The 20,774-nt window shown below is 41.4% G+C and overlaps 2 protein-coding genes across 8 annotated transcripts in view; one reads left to right on the forward strand and one right to left on the reverse strand.

Moving 5' to 3' along the window:
- Positions 1 to 20,434, forward strand: part of FYCO1 (FYVE and coiled-coil domain autophagy adaptor 1) — a 48,392-nt gene extending 27,958 nt beyond the window's left edge. For 3 of the 6 annotated variants that reach the window (XM_082754584.1, XM_082754588.1, XM_082754585.1), the window contains exons 15-20: positions 11,400 to 11,510; positions 12,505 to 12,564; positions 13,202 to 13,297; positions 14,432 to 14,642; positions 16,613 to 16,722; positions 17,162 to 20,434. In XM_082754584.1, coding sequence (XP_082610710.1) covers positions 11,400 to 11,510; positions 12,505 to 12,564; positions 13,202 to 13,297; positions 14,432 to 14,642; positions 16,613 to 16,722; positions 17,162 to 17,237 — 664 coding nt within the window. In that variant the 3' untranslated portion in view covers positions 17,238 to 20,434. The remainder of the gene's footprint in view (positions 1 to 11,399; positions 11,511 to 12,504; positions 12,565 to 13,201; positions 13,298 to 14,431; positions 14,643 to 16,612; positions 16,723 to 17,161) is intronic. The other 3 variants (XM_082754587.1, XM_082754589.1, XM_082754586.1) reach the window with 2 other exon arrangements.
- Positions 3,129 to 8,630, reverse strand: CXCR6 (C-X-C motif chemokine receptor 6). 2 transcript variants are annotated; one of them, XM_082754591.1, is made up of 4 exons: positions 8,448 to 8,630; positions 7,091 to 7,169; positions 5,877 to 5,944; positions 3,129 to 4,685 (listed from the first exon to the last, which is right to left on the reverse strand). In XM_082754591.1, exon 4 carries the CDS (start codon positions 4,660 to 4,662, stop codon positions 3,625 to 3,627), a length of 1,038 nt encoding a protein of 345 aa, XP_082610717.1. In that variant the 5' UTR covers positions 4,663 to 4,685; positions 5,877 to 5,944; positions 7,091 to 7,169; positions 8,448 to 8,630; the 3' UTR covers positions 3,129 to 3,624. The 2 variants fall into 2 exon arrangements, with proteins under 2 accessions (XP_082610717.1, XP_082610718.1); XM_082754592.1 differs by having other exon boundaries at positions 8,422 to 8,476.
- Positions 20,435 to 20,774: the final 340 nt, after the last annotated feature.

Consider the following 20,774-nt stretch of genomic DNA (forward strand, 5'->3'; position numbering starts at 1 on the left):
GAGCTTCACAGTGCTCTTGTGAAGTTAGCAGTACATTTGCTTTGCAAAGGGGCAGTTTGTAGTGAAGGGGTTTTGTCTCTTTGTTAGATTGTTTTTAAGAAGATTAAAAAATGTGTACTGTGCAACTTCTCTGTATTAGAGACCTGTGAGATTTCATGCTGTCTTCAGAAAAGGTGTCACTAGTGAGTTAGCTTGGGAGAATACAAGCAGGAGAAAAGAACTGAGTGCCTGTGACTGTTTTTTTTTTTCTGTTTGGGACTGGACTGGATTCTTCTTGTCCCACAGTGTATTCAGGGTGAAAGGAAGGATTGCCACTAACACTGGAAGACTGTTCTTGAAGGGTTCCCATGCAACATGCAAATTTATAAAGGCTGCCCATCTCCCGTTGTTCACAAATTATAGGCAGAAAAGCTAGGAAGTAGTGTTTAATCCTTCAGTTTTATTAGTATTGTGAGCATTGGGGAGCCTCCTAGTATTGTCATACTTTGGGCTTGAGACATACTTTGCGGAGAATGCAGACTACACCTGCCCACCCCAGCACCGTTTGGGACATTTGGTAGGTCTCAGGAGCACGAACACTGACTTGGTAGCAGGATGGCCTTCTTACACAGTGGATCACTTAAACAGCTTGTGATGATTTTGTGGTTTTGTGTTACGGCACAGATGCAAAAACTGATACGTGAGTGTTATGATTGTGTGGCACCTGTGGTATATGCTGAAGAGAAAAAGAGACCAGCATTGACTATGACAGCCCAGAAGTTTTCTCGTTTTGTTTCTGTGGTGAAGAGTGTACAGGTACCCAAAGCCCAAGTTTACAGGACATGAGCAGATAGGGCAGCATCAGCCACTAAAATGAACCTAAACAAAAGTTCAGCTAACCCTCCCTCCAGTCTTTGACAGCAGTCCATAGCAGATGTACTGATCATTTCCCAGTCTGTTTTCTCCCACCTGCCAAGGATCTGCAGGCCAGGGACTTTCTGAGCTACTGGTTTCAGTGCTGCAGATCTCTTGGCCATACTGGACAGGTGGACCACCTTGACCTTTGATTTTTATTTTTTTTTTCAGTGTCCAGATAAATGGGGTCTCATTCCTATTTGTAGACTTAGGGTAGTCTTGAAGTATAAATAATTATCCACCGTCATGCCAATAATGTTCTCTTTGCATGAAATTGAATATATGGGGTAGAATTTGTTTTGATGTTGTGCCTGGGGAAGATGCAAAGAATTCAAGATTGTGCTTGTTGGACCCATGTTTGAAGGTTGCATACGAAAAACAAGTTACCAGGCCAGACTTCTGTATCGAGATTCTGCTGAAAGTAGTCCAAACTTTTTTTTTTTTTTTTTTTTTTTTTGCCAGGGATTAGAGTTAATTGTAACAGCTATAAAAGGGGAAGAGACAAGAGAGGGGGAGGGAAGGGAGACTGGCTGGTCCATACTGACTGAGAGAAGTTCTGCAATAGGCATGCTCTGTTGACAGAGTTTCTTATGTCTGTATCAGGTGTCTGCACCAGGTTTTGGCAACTGACTGCAGACTGCGTGTCTGCATTAGGTTTTGGCAATGACCTTACCTTTTTCTGGGTTCAGGTCCTTCCTGAACTGGAAATGGGAGCAGGTGCAGCGAATTGTCTTAAAAGATGCCTTCTTTTCTATTTGTTTCTCTTTTGCTTTCTGTGGTGCTGTTCTCGTTTTAACTTGCTCTCTTTATTTAGCCCTGCATCTATATTTTTTTCCCTTGAAATGACACGAAATGACTACAGTAGCACTATTTCTTAACAGCAAAGTTTGAGAGACTGTCTTTATTGACACAAGTCAGTTCAGAACCAAATAAAACTCATCTTGTTCGTGAGCTGCACAGATGTGTGGCACAGCAAGAGGCATGGTTACCAGCATAACTCTGCCTGGCCTTGAGGCAGACCTCCTTACTGTGAGCAGTTGTGCAATTGTTTCACAGTTTTGGTTCTGTTACATAAATTTGGAGCAACCTGATTGAAAATTTAATGTGAGAAGCTGAGATAAGTTGTACTATTGTGGTAGATGCTGCTACTTTGAGGGTAGCATGGGTTCTCTTTTGAAGTGTTGTATTTTAAACTTTTATTTTAAAGAGTTAAGTGTTCACAGTTACAGATTGTGCCATAAAACATGGGTCAGGATCATGTATAGCACTTGGTCAAAGTCCCCAGAGTAAACCAAATCACTCTGTTTCCTTTCCAACATATTGCTGAAATAACATGCCTGGGATCAACACTGTAGTAGAACCAAGACCATAGACAGTATTTTTTTAAAAATACCACTACCCTGGTGTGGTTACAATGAGTTTGTTCACACCTCGGTACTGCGTGTTGTAGAAAGGACATCTCAGCCCGTTTGCACTGTGGTTGCTTTGTTTTGGATTCTTTCTTAATGACTCATAACATTCTTTCCTGACCTAATTACAGCTCATGTGACTGTGCAGGGTGCCAGCATAGCCCGAAGGGGCAACTGCATACAGTCTGAATCCCTTGGGGAGAGCCAGCTGAGAAGAACGGGGACAGGAGCACCTCTCAAAGCCTGCCTTGGAGCTGCACGTTGAGATAGCAGCTTTACTTGCCACCTAGTTCCTTCCTACTTTTGTTTTTGAGGATTCTGCACCATTTTAGTGTGTAAGAAACAAGGGACTGTGTAGAAAGCAAGGGATTGCCTAAGAGATGTTTTCTAGGTGAAGATGACATGGATGCGATGGTGCTGATAAGGGTCAGGTGCCACTGAGCTGCAGTGATCTGGTAGAAGGGACTGAGTGTTAATGAGGAGAAAAGGAGCATCCAGAATGAAAATGGTTACTGCCAGAATGGTTTGAAACAGGTCAAAACTGGTGTTTCAAAGCTATAAGGCAAAGGACTTGATGCCCTTGAGCTGGACCCGTCCCTGACTTCATCATAGACAACCCACAGCCACTCCTCTCCACCATCCCGTCTTGTTTTCGCCTGTTTTAGTCTCCAGCTCTGCTCACAGAGCAGAGACCTGATATTTGATGGAAGGTAGATGAATATGCTGCTTTACTACCAAAATTTTAGATGACCACTAAAGGAACAGGAATGTGTGTAGAGGCCTTCTCCCGAATGGAAAAAATACCCCCCCCAAAATAACAAAAAATCATACATGAAACACGTCATGAATATGTATGTGTGTTTAATCCATGAATTTTCATGAAATGAATCATATCAACTAAAATCCGTAACACCTTTGAAACAAAATATCATAACTGCTTTTGTTAACAAACACCTTCCCTGAAAAACCAGCAGACAAGAGGTTTGGTGAATGTCTCCAGGCCCTCTGGAGTCATGAGGTCCAAGCTGGCTTCATGTCAAGAATTGAGTTTTGTCTTACTGTGTCCATTGCCTTTTGGAAACTTCTGCACAGTTAAGTCAGGTCCCAGCTTTGCGTTAGGATCAGCTCTGACCAGGAAAAGCAGGAGGCAGTGAAGTGTGATGCTTTCAGTTATGCTGGCCTAAAGCAGATTGCAGTACCCTTACTAATGGGGCAGCATTTCTTCCTTCAAGGAGGCTACCTATCTCAGTTTTAAAAAATAAAATAATAATAATAATAATAATAAAAAGCTGTACATAGTTGCCATGTTCTCTGGACAGTTTTACAGAGGGAACATGCTTGTCACATCTGCATTATTTGAGACAGTGTAAGTTCTAGAGCCTTCGTCTTCAGTGGTGTGCCACTGTCTAACAGCAACTTGCTGTTTAAAGCACCTTGAGCTTTTAATAATTTTCTGGAAGTTCTTCCTGAATTTCACCCCCATGAAGAAATACATAACAGGGTTAAGACAGCCGTGGAAATAAGCAAGGGCTTCTGTTATAACGATTGCGTAGTCAAAGTTGCTGTCCAAGTTGAAGCTCCAGTCGATGATCTTCATCAGTCTCAAGAAAGTGTAGGGTGACTGAGTAAGAATAAATATGGCCACTACAGAAAATATTTTTTTTAGAGATTTGTTCTTTTGGAAGTTCCTGGCATGCAGTAAGGTTTTAATAATTAGGGAGTAGCAGATGATCATGGTTAGCATGGGAATAAAGTAACCAAGGGTCACTTGAATAACTTCAAGAACCAATTCTGTGTGGTGGTCTGGGTATTTTTCCAGGCATATTGTCTTATCAATAGTAAACACATCACTAAAAATAAGCTGTGGTGTGGCAAATGCTACTGAAATCACCCAGATCAAGCCGCAGATTAATTTGCCCCATTTCAGTCGTTTGGTTTGACACATATGTGCTTTGGTGGCAAAAGTAATAGCAATAAGCCTGTCAAAGGTGATAGACGTTAGAGTTAACATTGAAGTGTACAAGTTCAGATTGTACAGGCCCCGTATAATTCGACATGCCACAGTGCCAAAAATCCACTCCTGAGCAGCAGAATAGGCCCAGAATGGCAGCGTCCAAAGGAAGATCCAGTCAGCTATAGCCAGGTTCAACAAAAATATATCTGTCAATGTCTTCAGTTTCTCATAGAAGACCAGTATGATAAAGACCAGAGCATTTCCTGCTAGCCCAAAGATAAAAACAAACGAATACATACAGGGCAGAAAGATAGTTATAAATGTATAAAAATTCTCAGTTCCATTTTCATTGGGATCAATGGCTGAGAAGTTATAATAAAAGGTAACAGCATCTGCAGTTGCCATGTTGCCTCCTTTTTAAAGGCAGCCTGTAAGGAGACACATTGAGATTTGTTTACTTGGCAAGTAATTAAATCCTAATGCACCAGGAGACAGAGAAAGTCCCAAGTGTCTAACAGAGAAGAGCTGTAGTAAGGCATCCGCCACAGACAAAAGCAAATAAATAAATTTGCTGAAGACAATTGTCTTGACAGTCAAGACCCAAAGTGCCACCACATCTGTTTCCCTTCTCAAGTGAGTTAATGATGTACATGGAGGATTTTCACTGATGTCTCTCCCGTTTGATTTCAGTCAGTCTGTTTCAAACATTTATATTGTTGTCATAGGAGCGACCACTGATCTGTAAACCCCCTCATCCACACCCTGCCACTAGACGTGGTGCAGTAAAACAGCCTGAGCTCTCCATGGCAAGAGTCTGGCTTCTGCCATGGCAGTTAGGTGAAACCAATGGACGTAACAGCCAGACTTAGAACAGCCTGACTACATCTTGCCATTGCTATTCATGGGATTGCATTACTTTTTCTTTTTCTTTTTTTTTTTTTAATTATATTTTTATTACCTGAAAGTTTGGCGATTGTTTAACACAACTGTTTTTGCACGCCAGAATTGCTCATTGCTTGTTTCTTAGAAAAACGATTTGGACATATTCTCAGAAGGTATGAACTGTACCAGGCTACAATAAAACACCACAGATAGCACCCCACACCCAAGGGGGCCAGTGCCAGCACTGGGTTAGTGCAGAAGAGTCACACATCCTTTGTGAAACATGTTAATTGGGTTTTTTAATATTTTGCCTAAGGTTAAATGCCTCTCTCTTGAGCCACAAAGAGCATGTTTCTGTGAGACTAATCCTACTACAAGATATTACTCAGCATAAGATGAGCAGAATTCACCTCTGAATCATTTAGCATGGCAGGATGGCTTTTCCTGTGCGAGTTATAATGTGCAGCAGATTGAATGTCATCCAAAAAAATGTGTGGGGCTTTTTTTTTTTGCTCAGCCCCAGATGTGGGGCTGAGCAGCAGGGCCAACACAGTCTGTTAGTCACCAGAGAAGTCCTATAAGACTGCGTGTCCCTTTGAAAAGTTACCATCTCTTTGTAAAGTGCCTTATTTAGCCAAGCTCGAGATGAAGCTAACCAGCAAAAGTAAGTTAGGCTCGACAACATCAAAGCAATGCATTCTGAAAGAAATGGAAGCACTTTGCTTGACTTTACGTACTCTTTGAAACAGCTGTCAGCTGATGTTTCTTGCCTCTTTCTTCTGAAGGAAATGTGTTTTCCTCTAAGCTGAAACAAAGAGATTACCACGTTACATAGTTTGACAACATAACATTACATCAGTAGCCCTACCGAAGTTGTACACCTTTCTGGTGTTCAAGCTTACTGGAAATTTGCCTTTGGGAGAGCCTTACTGACTCCCTCAAAAGAAGCAATTTTAATACCTGCTTTTAATCAATAATTGCTTTTACTATAGTGGAATGCAGTATTTACCTTCTGGACAGACCAAAATCCTTCAAGATTTTGTTCTTCACTGGAATGTCCAAATTCAGGCAGTAATACCCTAATTTGGTTTTGGTGAAAGCAGATGGGAATTTTACTGTGGATTTCACATGGAAGCCAGGCTCGGATAATTTTTAAATGGCAACTCTGAAGAATTTTCTTATGTACAAATGGTAGACCGTTCTGATATCCTGTTTCCCCCACATACTGCCTTTGCACTGACATAAGCAGATTTGTATACTGATGGAGAAAAGAAAGTTGCAGCAAGGATCCTTCTAAATTGAAAGTGTTTTTTTAGCATGTCACACACTTTACATTCCTCAGTTAGCAGAGGAATGTAAAGTGTGTCACCCTAAACTTAGGGTGTATGGATCATATTCTGGGAAAGAGGTGAGGTGATTGACACCATCAAACAGATAGTAAAAGATTATGGGAGTCCTTGAAAGTGACCTGTCAACTGATATTATATATATATATTTTTATATGTTTTCGTGATCTTAAAGGCTTTAGTGTTCTTTCTTTTCTTTCCTCTCCTGGCTGGATGTAGCTATTTAAGTTCCTTTTTGGTTTGATATCAGAAGAAATGAGTCTGAAGCGTCTGACTGATTATGAACCCCTCTTTAAAAAAATAGAAAGTCCTACATGCATAAAAATAGGTTATTTATTTATTTGTTTGTTTAATAAGCTCAATAAGGAGCTCAGAAAGAGATAGTAAAGCTAAAAACTTTTTAGTCTCAACTGTTGTGTTTCAGACAAGCTGATGTTACAGTTCAGAGTTGTTCAATATTTGTGCCTTAAAGGCTGATCCTGCATTATGAGGCTGAACAGCTTCTGGATCAGCTGGCTACCTCTGTCAAGTATTTTCACATTGAAAATATGCTGCAAGTGTGATAAACTGGTGCAGAAATTAGAAATGAAGGGGAAGATCCTTACCTTCTGCAGAAGCTCTCCAGTCCACTAAAACAATGACCAGTAAGCTTTTTTCTTTTTTTCTTTTTCCAGTGAATGGTAACTTTTAAAAGAAAGAAAGTACAACAATTTCCATTTTAAAAAGTTTTCATTTATTCATGATTCATTATTATTATACCTGATACTTCTCTAGCCAGAAGCTCTTATAGTATTCTGCTTTTATCCTCATACACCTGAGTTAAAACCTGCATTGTTTTGTCTCAAACTTCAGAGTTGCTCTGCCTTGTCAGACTGTTCCTGGACTTATTCCAGCTTTTTTCAAAAGAAGTAACAGAAGTAATATTTCTACCTGAACTCAAATAGTGGGAAAGCATTGTGTAAGGTAGACAGGAAGGAGGAAGAACAAAATGCTGTGATCAGGACAATTTTGAGCAAGATAAGTTTATTTGCAGGAAAATGTTAGAATCTGTAATGGACTGAAATTAGGTTCTAAAAAGATGTAGAATTTTAAATGAAGCTTAAATTGCACAAGAACAACATCATGGTAAGAGAAGCGAATTGAAGAAAGCAGTGCAGTGTCCAGTATGTTACTACAGGTTTTACTTTGAAATCTGGTTCGTTTAGAATTAGCTGTCAAAATAATGAAATGGAAATTCAGGAAAGTAATGGTGAGCAAGAACATGCTATTCCGGTTTGCTCCAGCATGGATAGTTCTCATCCTGTCACCAGAAGAAGGCTGTTTATAATCTCCAGGACACTGGGAATTCAGAGTACATGGATTTGGTTATACCAGGAGCTGGTAGTCTATGTTACAGTGGTGCTTTTGTTTTGGTTTGGTTTTGTTTGTTGTTTATTTGTCTGTTTTCCCATTTGGTTAAATAATGCTCATCAACATCATTTAATTTTACCTTGCTTAAAAATGAACTAATTTCATTGCAAAAGGGTTTTGAGGTTGTAATCAGAAAAGGTGAAATTATTTCATGTATGTATTTGTTGGGAAAGAGAAGCAGTTTTCAAGCAAATATAAGTAGGAAAAATAGATTCTGGAGCATAAATGAAAATGAGATGATTAATACAAATATCATCTAAGTTCCAGCTATCCAAAAATTGTCTAAAGGACTTTTTCAAAAGCTAACAAGTGTAAATGAAAAAGCTGCTGCAGGAAAAAGGCATCAGAAAAGATTTAATAACAAAACTAAAATGCAACATCAGTATCTCCAACACTTTGAATATAATCCCACCATTTCTCTTTCATTTTGCATATCAAATCAGACAACATCTATTAATCTAACAAAATCTTTCAAGTTTGAATCTTTTAAATGCTAAAGCTGTATTTTTACTGTCTACCTATTTACCTGAAGTCGAGAAAACAGTCACTTACTAAACAGTGTCACATCTTGGCGATACGCAGCTGTCATATCTTGCAAAGGAAGTCAGAAGCCAGCAGTTTGCTTTATTTATCAGCGCTGAAGTCTGTGTAGCTGTGTCACGGCTTTCGTAGCTGTTGACCAAAGCAATGTGATGTGAAGTTATTGCTTTGTTTTTGAGGCACATCCTTGAGTGATGCAACTGCAGGTATGGTAATATGAACGCGCTGTGCTCTCAAGATCCAGTTCAAAATATCTGTGTTTTCATTTACCTGTGGCCTTTCTATTGAAATTACCGCAATCAAATGATTTATTTTTCAAAAAATATTTGCAGACTTAAAACTTAATCTGCATGTACCACTTTCCTGTTTTGACCACTTGTGTACGTTATGAGAGCTATTGGAGAATACTAGGTTTTCCATTTTTTTCTAGGCTTTGTATTTTTTTCTGGAAAAAAAATATTCTAGTGCCTTTTTTTTTTTTTCTCTTTTATTTTTGCATCTGAGATGAGTAGAGCAGAGATGCACAGAAATAAATTGTGTTGGTGGCCATCCCCAAGTGAGTCTTTGACCTCTAAGGCAATCTTGTTCCTGGTTAACGTTAATGCATGTGCTAAATTTTCTTTCAGAGACAACAAAAAAGATAGGAGGGCCTCTGTATGTTTAAAAAGGAGATGGAAGGAGCCCACCCTATGCAAGGGTGACTCTTTCACTTGCAGGGGTGGAATTGACTTACAGCCTGTGGGGTACAAGACCAGGGAGAGAAATAGTTGTGAGGAGGTCCTGGAGAGGGTGCAGAGAAGCAGAGGTGCCTGGGCGATGCCACTGGATGAGGTGATAACTCTGCTCTTGTTTGTCCCTTCTGTGATTAGGGACAGCTCTGTGCACTCCTTGTAACCAAGCTACATGCCTGGCCTCTGCCACAGCTCTGCATGAGCTGTATCTTTCATTTGACCTTTCCTGTGGTATTCTTTCCTAGATAAGAAGCCTGCACATGCCATAAAGCAAAACTCTGCATTGTATGCGACATTCCAGGTGGTTTCCTAGATGTGTTTCCAAGGTGCATTTATCAGCTGTACTTGCTTCCTTAGTGAGCCTCACTGCTCTTGGTAAACTTTGCAGACTCGTCTTCAGAAGCAGTGCACAGTGTAGAAAAGTTATAGCCTTTGTCATGGACAAATTCTGCAAGAGAGGGAGGCAGTGTGCAGAAAAAACAGCCCATGAAGTCTGTCTTTGCAGCAGCCTGTACAGAGCTGGAGTGCTGTGGGGATTCAGCCCCGCAGAGCACTATGCTTGCACCTCTGCGTCCTTGGATGTGGTACCTGCAAATCTGGCCTAGCCCTACAGCGTCATTTACTGACAGAAGACCACTTGCAGAAGAAATGCATGGCCCCATAATGCTCTTTAAAATTACATTGAATTCTCTCTCGTGCTTTGGTACACGTAGTAGCAATTCCTGTGTCGGAGAAACAAATCTGCAGCAAGGTGCTAAATATTAACAAACTGTTGCTATCAAACAAGTGAACAAGAGGGTGCAACAGCTGCCTGTTTTTAGCAGATATTTTCAGATGCAGAATAGGATATGAGTATGACAAAGCTGTGGCTGAGCTATGTGGTGGCATATGTACCCTAAAATGAATGTCAGTGTCTGCCTTGAGAAAAGATGAAGTCCCACCGTGTTGTAGAGGGCCAGCAATAAGCCCTTTCTACCAACGAGGCCCATTTAAACTCCTGAAAACCGGAAGGTATTCAGAGCTACTGGAGAAGAACTACTGAAGGGTCTCCCGTGGAGACCCTTCCCATTTCCATTGCCCTAATCCATAAGCAAGGTACCCTGGCATCATTCATCCATTTCCATTAGCTTCAAATAAACTCTTTACCAAAGAAGACTACAGAATCAGCAGCTTTCAGCTCTTTGTCGTGAGATAGTAATGAAAAGAAACTCAGAGAGAGTTTATTTCAGCTTGCTCCCTTAACTGTAATTTGCCCTGTGTCCTCCTTGGTTTCACAAAATGTGTTTCTGCAACGTATTTTTGGATGGCCTGTTCTAAGAAGCCCTCTCCAGCATGGGCTGTTGATACATAAACCTGCATATATACAGCTCTGTAAGATCAGATGACATCCCTCAGTCTGCCTGCATGATGCCTACTCTAGTATGACTGAATTATTGCTGCAGCCTAGGAATTGTGGAAAACAGAGCTGAGCCAGCTGCGTGCTGCTGGGCTGGGCAGCAGACCTGCTGAAAGGGCCTGGTGCTCCTGGGGGTTAGCAGTGTAAATCCAACCTAGCAGCAGCCTCTGCTGTCATCCTGCCTCGGTTTCCCTCTAATATCCTCTAAAGAACTGAGTGAGGAGAAAATTCAAAGGCATCTAGGAAAAAAAAAAAAAAGTTCATTTTTGAGAGCAGGTAGCTCACCACTGAAATCAGCTAGGGTTACACACAGAGCTGGTTGTAATGTTGGTGACCTACACACGGTGCAGTGTTTAGGGTCTTGAGGGCTTGTCACTATTTCTGGTGCAGATTCTGATAATCACATTTGCTGCCTCCTGCTGGTGAAGGGGCTGGAAGGCACCCTGATAACCCCAACCTGTTATTTCGAAATCTGCTTTCTGAACTTCTGGCAAACGCTGCACTTGCCTGATGATTGAAAACTGGCTTCATCTCAGGGCCTTTGCCACACCTGTTCTGTAATACAACGCTAAAAGTATCTCATGAGATTTTGCATGTTGTCACTTGATGCACAGAGACAGCCCTTTGTCCTGGCAGATGGTTTCCCTGGCTTGCTTTCTGTGCATGCACCAGTTGCCTCTGCTCTTACAGATAGAGTGTAACCAGTTTCAAGGCAAGGAAGGCATTTTTGTGTGTGTGTGGGAGGGTGTGTGTATGTGTTGTTTGTTTGTTTGTTTTCATACAGAATGTAGCATAGTTAAATCCTGATTTTTTTTTATTATTTTTTTTTTTTCTGAGAAATGGCTGGGACTTCCTAAGTACCAATGTGCAGGACATCCACCGCGGGATATCTTCAGTTCTGTCCACTCTTTTTCATCAGCTGTCTGCACGACACTTTCTCATCCTCAAGTACGTCAGGGTCAGCCCATGACTCCTCCGTCCTCCTTGCAACCATACGAACTCCTTCAGACCAGATACTCTCACGTACCCCGTTGTGAACTCATCAAGCTCCGTGTCCTCTGTGCTTCATCCCAAATTGTGCCTCTCTTCCTGCTCTTTCCAAGGGCTGTCCATGCATTCTCCCTTCTGTTCCTCCACTGTATTCTTTTTCTTTTCCTTTCCCTTTGGTGGGCTGGAATGGAAGGTGGGTAGCTAATTTAGGGTGCCTGTGATGTGTCTGACCTGCTAGGTAGCAGCAGGCCCAGCTGGGCCAGACCATCCAGCCCAGGGACAGTGACCAACAGCACATGCCTGAGGGAAAGCATAACAGGACAAGCATGATTTTTTTTTCAAAACATCCTTCCAGCCTCTAGCAGTCTGTGCCTCAAGGATGCTGAATTGTTCTCTTGTTGTAGTGTTTTTAATATGCTTCAGTACTTCGTGCTTACCAGTCCGGCTTCGTTTTGCTTTTGTGTGGATTTCAACAGGTAGACCAGAGGTCTGTGTAGTGGTACATACTCATAATGCTCCACAGGCTGCCACCTAGTGTGAAGAGGTCGGATAGGAAGAAATGGTCTCGACGAGACCATTTAAATCATGAGTTCTTCTGAAATCATGAGTTTAAATCACTTCTCCCATTCTGTCCTCATGTCTGGGAAATGCTAAACTCTGCGTTGGTTTTGAGAATTGGTCTACAGAATGTGTAACAATCCTGCCCTTGCTATATGATCAGACTTGACTGTTCAAAAGCATGTTTTATTAGGTTCCACTGGCTTTTGGAAGGTACCAAGTGTTTGGTTCCCTGTAGATAACAATCTTGGGTATTTTCTGGCAAAATGACAGCCTAATTGTCTCAGCTACCAACCTGCTAAGGTGCAGGAAACAAGTATCAGATAGAGAAGCTCTAACTTACTTACTGACTCTCAAAATTCATTCTTCTCTCCTGTTTACCTCTCTGCCCCAGCCGTGCAATTCATAGTCGGTGCTACTCCAGTGTGTACTCAGAGCAGGCACACTTTTTGAGGTAAGGAGTGGATGGGAGATTCTTCCATCTACTTCCTTCATTCTCTGGGACACATCATGGTGGGTGGGAGGCATAAAACCTTGTCATCCTGCAGCAGCTTCTTTGGTGTATTTGAATCATCTAGTATTTTTTGTGTGAAAAGGAGATAATGATAGTGATTCTACAGTGAGAAGATATGTTTTGTGTACTGTTTGTCAGAATAAGGAACTGGATAAAATGCTGGTGAAACACCTCACAGGTTAAATCCAGGACAAATGTCATATCCCCGGGGAGGCTTTGTTTAAGAGAAGAGTCTGGATGGTGTTGTTTGTTTCTGTTCCCCATGAAGATTTACACCCATCAGGGAAGCTTTAAGACCTGTCAGCATCTCAACGGGGAGTATATCCTAAGACTGCTGAAGAGATGTTCTGGACGCATCTCTTCCTCTTAGCACATGAAAGCGGAATAGGAGCTGTTTTGCATTTTTGCACAGTGGTTAGCAGAACAGGGCTGTACTTCTGCCCGGGCAGTTTTGTCACTAGAGCATGCAAAATAAAATTCTAGAGTTTCTCATCAAGACTATTAAAACATTTCTGCTTCAGGAAGACCTATGCATGCAGATAATATTTGACCACTTGATTATATTTTCTTGTCCTAGAAACAGCACGTGCAATTCTTCGACCTATGATGAATCAGAAGAGTGGCAAGTTGCTCAAGATGCTGAGATAAGCTTGTTGAAGTCAGGAGAAATCATGTAAGCAGAACAGTTTCATTACTACCAGGCTGAAAGGATAAAGTTCTGAACTCAGATATGAGCTATGTGAACATGTCCTGCAGACTCCTGGAAAAGCTGATTGTTTGTGTCCCACAGCAGAACGTGGTCTGAGGAGGGGCAGAGAGGATAGCCCAGCTATAGGGGAAAGCTTCCTCTCTGGCCAAAGTGCAACAGTTCTCATAATAAATGAGTTGTGATCCCTAACCACTGTGTATGAATGACTGGAAGCTTGAACTTCTTACACTAAAACAGGAAATGATCATGGTGACTGTGTGGTATTTTCTGGCAAATCTGTTAGGTTTTGATAGCTGCTGATAAACACATCACAGTACTGTGATTTACTGTGAGCTCGTTGCTTGGGAAGCAGTTTATTTGGCCTGAAGAGTGATGTGTTAGATCAGTTTTAGTTAGTATAAAGTAGGTGAGATCCTCAGCTCTTAGAAATCACTGCTTTCCTTTGAAAAAGACAAGCAGTGTTCTGCTGTTTAAGGTCCTCACTGCAGTCTGAATGAGGTAAGAATGAGGTAGGCTAATAAAATGCCTCAGGAGTCAAGGTCATCCAAGTGCTGAGAACCTCCTTTTTCATTGGAGGTATGTTGAATCAGCTTTTATGCAGCTTGTTTGGATAAACCAGACCAAGCTGTAGCAATAAGTGCTCCAGAGGATCTAGACAAATCTGCTGTTCACATTCCATCCGTCTTTCCCCTCTGCACTCCTGATCCCTGTTTCCTGTACAAATGATTTCTAGAGAGGGAGTAAAGTAGGTTACTGAAATTCATTTAAACTTTTGTGTAAAAAGAACAGTAGAGGGCAGCAGACTCTTTAAAAATCATGAAAGTGCTAAAAAGCTTCATTCCAAGCACATTTTTTTTCTAGTTGAAATGAAATAAGTGAGTGACAAATACCCACAATTGCCAGAGCAGTGAAAGTGTTTGATATCAGTCATCTTCTCTGTGCTTTCATCTGGGGCTGAATTTTCCCACATCCTATGGACCTGTCCCAAAGTTGCTGTGGAGTCTGCCTCAAATAGATAGAAAACAGAATAATGATTATTGTTTTTGTCACAATATCAGATTCAATCTCTTCAAATTATTGTATCTTTCTCCATCACAGGATCAAGCTGCCCCTTACAGTGGAGGAGATCTTGAATTTTGGGGAAGGCAACAGAGAGCTGTTCATTAAATCTAGCACTTACAGTATCATTCCCATCACCGTTACAGAGATGGGGCTAACAATAAGCTGGGTATTTTCTTCAGACCCTAAAAGCATCTCCTTCAGCGTTGTCTACCAAGAATCAGAAGACACACCACTGGACCAGTGCAAAGTAAGACCTGTATTTCCTAGTGGGATTTTTTTTTCCTTACTACCTTAGGAACTGCAGTACACTTCAATAGGCTGCCCAGAGAAATCAGCCAGTACAGCCAGTAGGTCTCCATAGTAGTGCCAGTTGCTGTGGATTTCACTGGCAGAATAAAAGACATTTATGCAGCATGAGCCAATTCACTCCAGGGTAACTAACTCCAGGTAAAATGTATGTTTTCTTCATCTGAAAGTCTTAAGATTTCATGTTGGTTCTGTCTTAATATATCTATTTAACATAACTTTGGGTAGCACAGGGTTGTTCTTGATGTGCATCAGCTGCTGTTCTGAGATGAAAACTGCTATCTCTGCTAGGGGCTTATAGCAAGATAGATGGTTATACACACTTTTGCTGTAAATTTAGCTAAACGGTTAAGATTTGCTTAGAAAGCTTATCTTACAGAATCATAGAATCATAGAATGGTTTGGGTTGGAAGGGACCTTAAACACCATCTCATTCCAACCCCCTTGCCATAGACAGGGACACCTCCCACTAGACCAGGATGCCCAAAGCCCCATCCAGCCTGGCCTTGGACACCTCCAGGGATGGGGCATCCACAGCTTCGCTGGGCAGCCTGTGCCAGTGCCTCACCACACTCAGAGTAAAGAATTTCTTCTGAATATCTAATCCAAGTCAACCCTTTTTTAGCTTAAAGCCACTACCCCTTGTCCTCTAATCACACTCTCTGATAAAGAGCCCCTCTCCAACTTTCCTGTAGTTCCCCTTTAGGTACAGGAAGGCCACTATAAGGTCTCCCCAGAGCCTTCTCTTCTCCAGGCCAAACAACCCCAACTCCCTCAGCCTGTCTTCATAGGAGAGGTGCTCCAGCCCTCTGAGAACCTTTCTGCCCCCCTGGACTCACTCCAGCACCTCCATGTCCTTCTTATGGTGGGGGCCCCAACCAACATCCCTAGGTCCTTCCCCTCATGGCTGCTCTCAATCCATTCTCCGCCCAGCCTCTGAGCTTGGGATTGCCCTGGCCCAGATGTGGGACCCTGCACTTCGCCTTGTTGAACCTCATGAGGCTCGCACAGGGCCACCTCTCAAGCCTGTCCAGGTCCCTCTGGATGGCAGCCCATCCCTCCAGCATGTCGACTGCACCACACAGCTTGTTGTCATCAGCAGACTTGCTGAGGGTGCACTCAATCCCACTGTCCATGTCACCAACAAAGACATTAAATAGTGCTGGTCCCAGTACTGACCCCTGAGGAACACCACTCATCAATGGTCTCTACCTGGACTTCGAGCTGTTGACCTCAACTCTTTGAGTGCAACCATCCAGCCAATTCCTTACCCACCAAGCGGTCCATCCATCAAATCCACGTCTCTCCAATTTAGAGACAAGGATGTCATGGGGGGCAGTGTCAAATGCTTTGCACAAGTCCAGGCAGATGATTTCAGCTGCTCTTCCCTTACCCACCAGTGCTGTAACCCTGTCACAGAAGACCACCAGATGTGTCAGGCACAGTCTGCCCTCAGTGAAGCCAGGTTGGCTATCACCTGTCACCGTCCTTGTTTCCCATGTGCTTTAGCATAATTTCCAGCAGGATCTGCTTCATCACCCTTAAAATACAGGGAGTATAAAAGCATATACCAAGAGGCATGAAGTAGCTAATTCTGCTCTTGGATATGTTTGTATAGATTTAATGTAGCACTGATGATGTTAGTAATCTTGCTTTGTTTAAAAAATGCAAAAAGATGAGCACTTGAATCTCTCTAAAGCTGAGATTTATAGCCATAACTTCATGCTGGAAAGAGGATGTCAAAGGAAAGCAGATGTCACGCTCTGAGATTTTACTTCGGGTGAATTTTGAATGCTAATCAGTGAAAATAAATAGTTTTGCAGGCTTATATGCACTTTAGGGGTTTCTGAAGGTAAATGTCACTTAATAGGTCAAATAGCAAGTTTCAGTTTGATTTGTATTGAATTCCAGGTTCTTATTCCAATGACCCGCTGCAATTCTCATAAGGAAACTATCAGAGGACAGGTGAAAGTTCGAAACTCCGGAATCTACACACTGATATTTGACAACACATTCTCCAGGTGGGTCCCACGTGAGTGTAAAAGGTGAAATGAGCATGGTTTTACAGTCTGTGGAACTGTTCAGATGTACCATTCTTGTGATGTTTGGAAGTAGGTGTGAGAAATTGCTCCCTGCTTGCCAAATATCTTCCACCTTGGTTTTGGTTCTTGTTATTCTTTGTTTGTTTTATTCTCATCCCATAGCAGAATTCCACTCTTTTGTCTTGACCTCTGATAGGTAAATGGAAGTAAGCAAGTAATTTGTGGTTCTTTCCAAGATAGTTTAGTCAGGATCTTATTAACAAGAGACCTGACAGCCTATGTGCAGACAGACTTGTTTTTAACACCCGTCATTGTTTTTGCCTGAGTATGAACTGAAAGATTGAATAAAGTTTTAAGGCTTTCTGTCTAGTTGCCTTCAGCTAACGTGATCATCTTCCTTTCTTTTGTTTCTTGACAGATTTATCTCAAAAAGAGTGTTTTATCACTTGACTGTTGAGCGACCTGTCATCTATGATGGAAGTGATTTTCCATAGCCTTGAATATACTCTGTTATTTTTAACTACATTTTTAAGAAAAGCTATTATTTATGTATATGTAAGCATTATGATGACCACTGTTTGAAGATTTTGAAACTATGCAATAGGTATAATGCACTTAGAGAGCATGTATACATTAGAAGAACAAAGCCTTTTTAGGAACACTAATGGTTCTGTACTGTGTACAGATTGCTCAAAAGCCATGTTGTTTGATTTAACAGGTCAAATAATGTTCCAACCATATTATTATTTTTTTCCGTGGGGAGAAAAATAAGTGTGGAGGTGTCTAAATGCAAACTGAAATTCTCTACTGAAAATTGAATGACTTTTCTTCCAAAAATATCCTTCAAAAGGAAATTTAAAGAAAAAAGTGTATTTTTGTTCACCTCTTCACCGAGGAGTAAACATAACCATTTCTGTTCTGCTCTACTGCTCTTACAGTCAGAGCAGCAACTATGCAATACTCCAGTCTTCACAGGCATATACTGTAATCCATCTAGAATTTTTTATCTTTTTCAATTTTTATAAACAGCAAATGTAGAGGTTTTTTACATATTGGACTACGATTTGGTAAGTCTTAACTGGCTTTTATAAACGCTCTGGTATTGCATACCAGTTACAAAGCAATGAAACACGAAGCAGCAATTCCTTTCACTTTTGCTCACCATACTCTGTAAGTTGTTCCACTGAAATAAGCTCTTACGGTGAGTACCAGTGGCAGAATCAGGGGTACAATTTGTAGAATAACGTACTGCTCACTGTGTGACACTAGAAAGAGGAGCATTCCTTTTTCCTGCTTTGGCACCTTAGTCTATCACGTTCACGTGAAAGCACAGTCTCTGAGGAGGCCAGCGCTGCCTCTCTCTCTAGACTGAGTGGAAGGTAGCAATAATGGTTGAATCAGTCTCAGAAGGTCCATCTGAAAGCAAATGCACATCCAGCCCTAATGAGCTCTCTGTGGGGAATCTGATTCTACAAGAATAGAGTGGTTGTTTGAAAATAGAGATCCACCATACAAGTGTTTGACATTTACACTGCAAAAAAAATTTACACTGCAGCTAAGGTAGAGGGAAATTTCTGATCACAGAAAAGAAAACATTACTGCTGATGAAGGTTGCTAATCATTCATCCCGGTTGTTAGCAATGCATAAATACTTTGATCTTTGGTCAAAATACTTTGATCAAAAGACTGTGAAAGAATGACTGCCCTTCATGGGCCACCTAGATTTTAGGTTGCACACACAGGGCTTTCTGAGAAGGAATTGCAGTCTGGGTGGTGCCAAGCCAAAGTCAGGGGGCCTTCAGCTAGGCTGCTGGCTCATGGCAAGCTTTCTCTTCAGGTGCCTCTTCCCAGTACGGGAGATGTGCTGTGCTGGGCAGAGGGGTCAGTGAAAGGTGCGAGCTGGCTTCCTCCTCCTCCTGAGCTAACGGGTTACAGCGCATTTAGATCCGTTCCTGGCTGTGTGCACGAAGATGAGATGGACAAGAGACTGAAACAGGCAATAAACGACGCACTGATCCCTTCATGAGTTATGGCAGATTTCAGCATCGAAGCTGTGTTTTATATTTAATGAGGCAAGAAGAAATTATTTATTGCTTAAAAATGGAATACTGTGTACCATATGCTATGCAATTTTCACAGGGCTGTTACTGAAGTCTGCTGCAGTTTTCCTTTAAGCTTTTAGGTTTGATTTTTAAAAGTGTTTTGCTGTTGTATTACTTAGAATACTAATCTTAATAGGGTATCTTTATTAAAATGCCAAATGTAAGTTAAAGGGACGCTGTCAAATGTCTTAGGCCAAAATATATATCTCTGCTCAGAAGTATTTCTTATCTCTATTCAGAATTATTTGACAGGCTTGCCTCTGGATTTCCTCTGCATCCTAGCTCTTAATATTTTTTCATCAGGTGGCAAATATTCTGAAGCCAATGTTTATGTAATTCTTAAAGTCTATGGCTCCATCTAGTAAGCCAGATTTTCCTCTGCAAGTTTTCCATGTACACAGTCCTGAGGCTTGCTGAAACTTGTGTTTGGGAGGCAGGAAATAAAAACACTGGATTATGTTTATTTAGCATTTGAGTCCTTACAGTACCGTAGCTGCCTCATGAGAGCAGTTTTATGGCTTTTTTAATCTGAAAGAGGACTAGGAGGGGGAGCCAGGACCTGTGGTTTGTAGATGAAAAGAAAATGTTTGCTTTTAACAGGGGAGAGTATTTAAGCAGAAGTTTCAATAGAGGAAATACTCAAACGGTAAGGTGCAACAAGCAGACAAGATTGCAGCTGTCTGAAGGAACTGTTCAAGAGCAGGAAACCCACTGTGTCATCTAGATGAGAGACTTCCACCTCAGAGGCTGTGCAGAGAAGACAGTAAAGAACCTGTCTTCACTACCAAGCTTTTGTTTGATTGTCCCAGAAACCTGATGGAGGACTTGTCAGAAGTGTAGGTTTGTGCAAGAGGTTCAGTCGAGGTCTTTATATCCCCATTCACAAAGAACCTGTTCGTGTGAGGTATGCCTTTGACACTAATAAATCTTTATACCCACAGATATTCAGGTGTTTTGTTGAATTTGGCCTTTTATTAATAGATCATCCCCAGCAATGCAATTAAGGGAAAAGAAAGTTTTAAAATCAATCACAAAATTGATTTAAGGGGATGTTACACCCACAGGAGAGAGAGTGTATGTTGTGGTCAGCTTAAACGATTGGGCATTTTTCCTAGGTACTGGGGCAGTGAAGGATAATATTTCTTTTTGTTATGCAGAGGTTTGTGCAGAGGAAAGAATATAGTTGCTTTAAGAAAATGACAATGTTCCTTTACTCACCATTATTCAGTGTTGCTGTATGAAAAATCACTGAGATATATTGCACAAGGTTGTACCACAGTACAAAGCAGCAAAGCTACAAAAGCCTGACTTTGCTTCTTTTTTAAAATCGGAATTGCACTATAGTTTTAATTATGCTCAATCACTTATATTGTAGCTTGTTCAGAAACATCTTTTAATCTTAGCTGCCAAAGAATTGCAAACCCCGTTCACATCAAATTTCATGTTCTACATGGAGGAAAAAAGATGTATGTATACCACAGTCTGTGCAGTCATGGAGATGTAGACGGTTGTGTATTGGACTCTTTCCTGATGCTTTTTTTCCTTTTATAACCTCAGGAATTAAAAAAAATAAAAACGTATGTCATTGAGTGTATGCCCCTTTTGTGCCATGTAGAGATAGCTTTGTCTGGAAGATAAATCAGGTAAATTGTATGACCTACTTCTAGGCTGGAAAAATGTTAGAAAACAAGCCTCTGTGTGTCTGGTTTATGTTGCATGGCTGTGGGAGGAAAAGAAATGCTGTGTGAGTCAGAGGTGCTCTTCACATGTCACCTCTGCTCCCTGTCTTGAAGGAGGTGGGGAAAAAAAAATCTGTTTGCATCTGTAGACCCAGACCCACAATGTGTTAAGCACGTAGGCTAACCCGACCTGCAGGGGCCATCTGAATGCGGTCAGGAGCACACCAGGCCTGTCACGATCACTCATCGC

This window comes from Aythya marila (genome assembly GCF_965140915.1).
Source record: "Aythya marila genome assembly, chromosome: 2".
In the NCBI taxonomy this organism is placed as follows: domain Eukaryota; kingdom Metazoa; phylum Chordata; class Aves; order Anseriformes; family Anatidae; genus Aythya; species Aythya marila.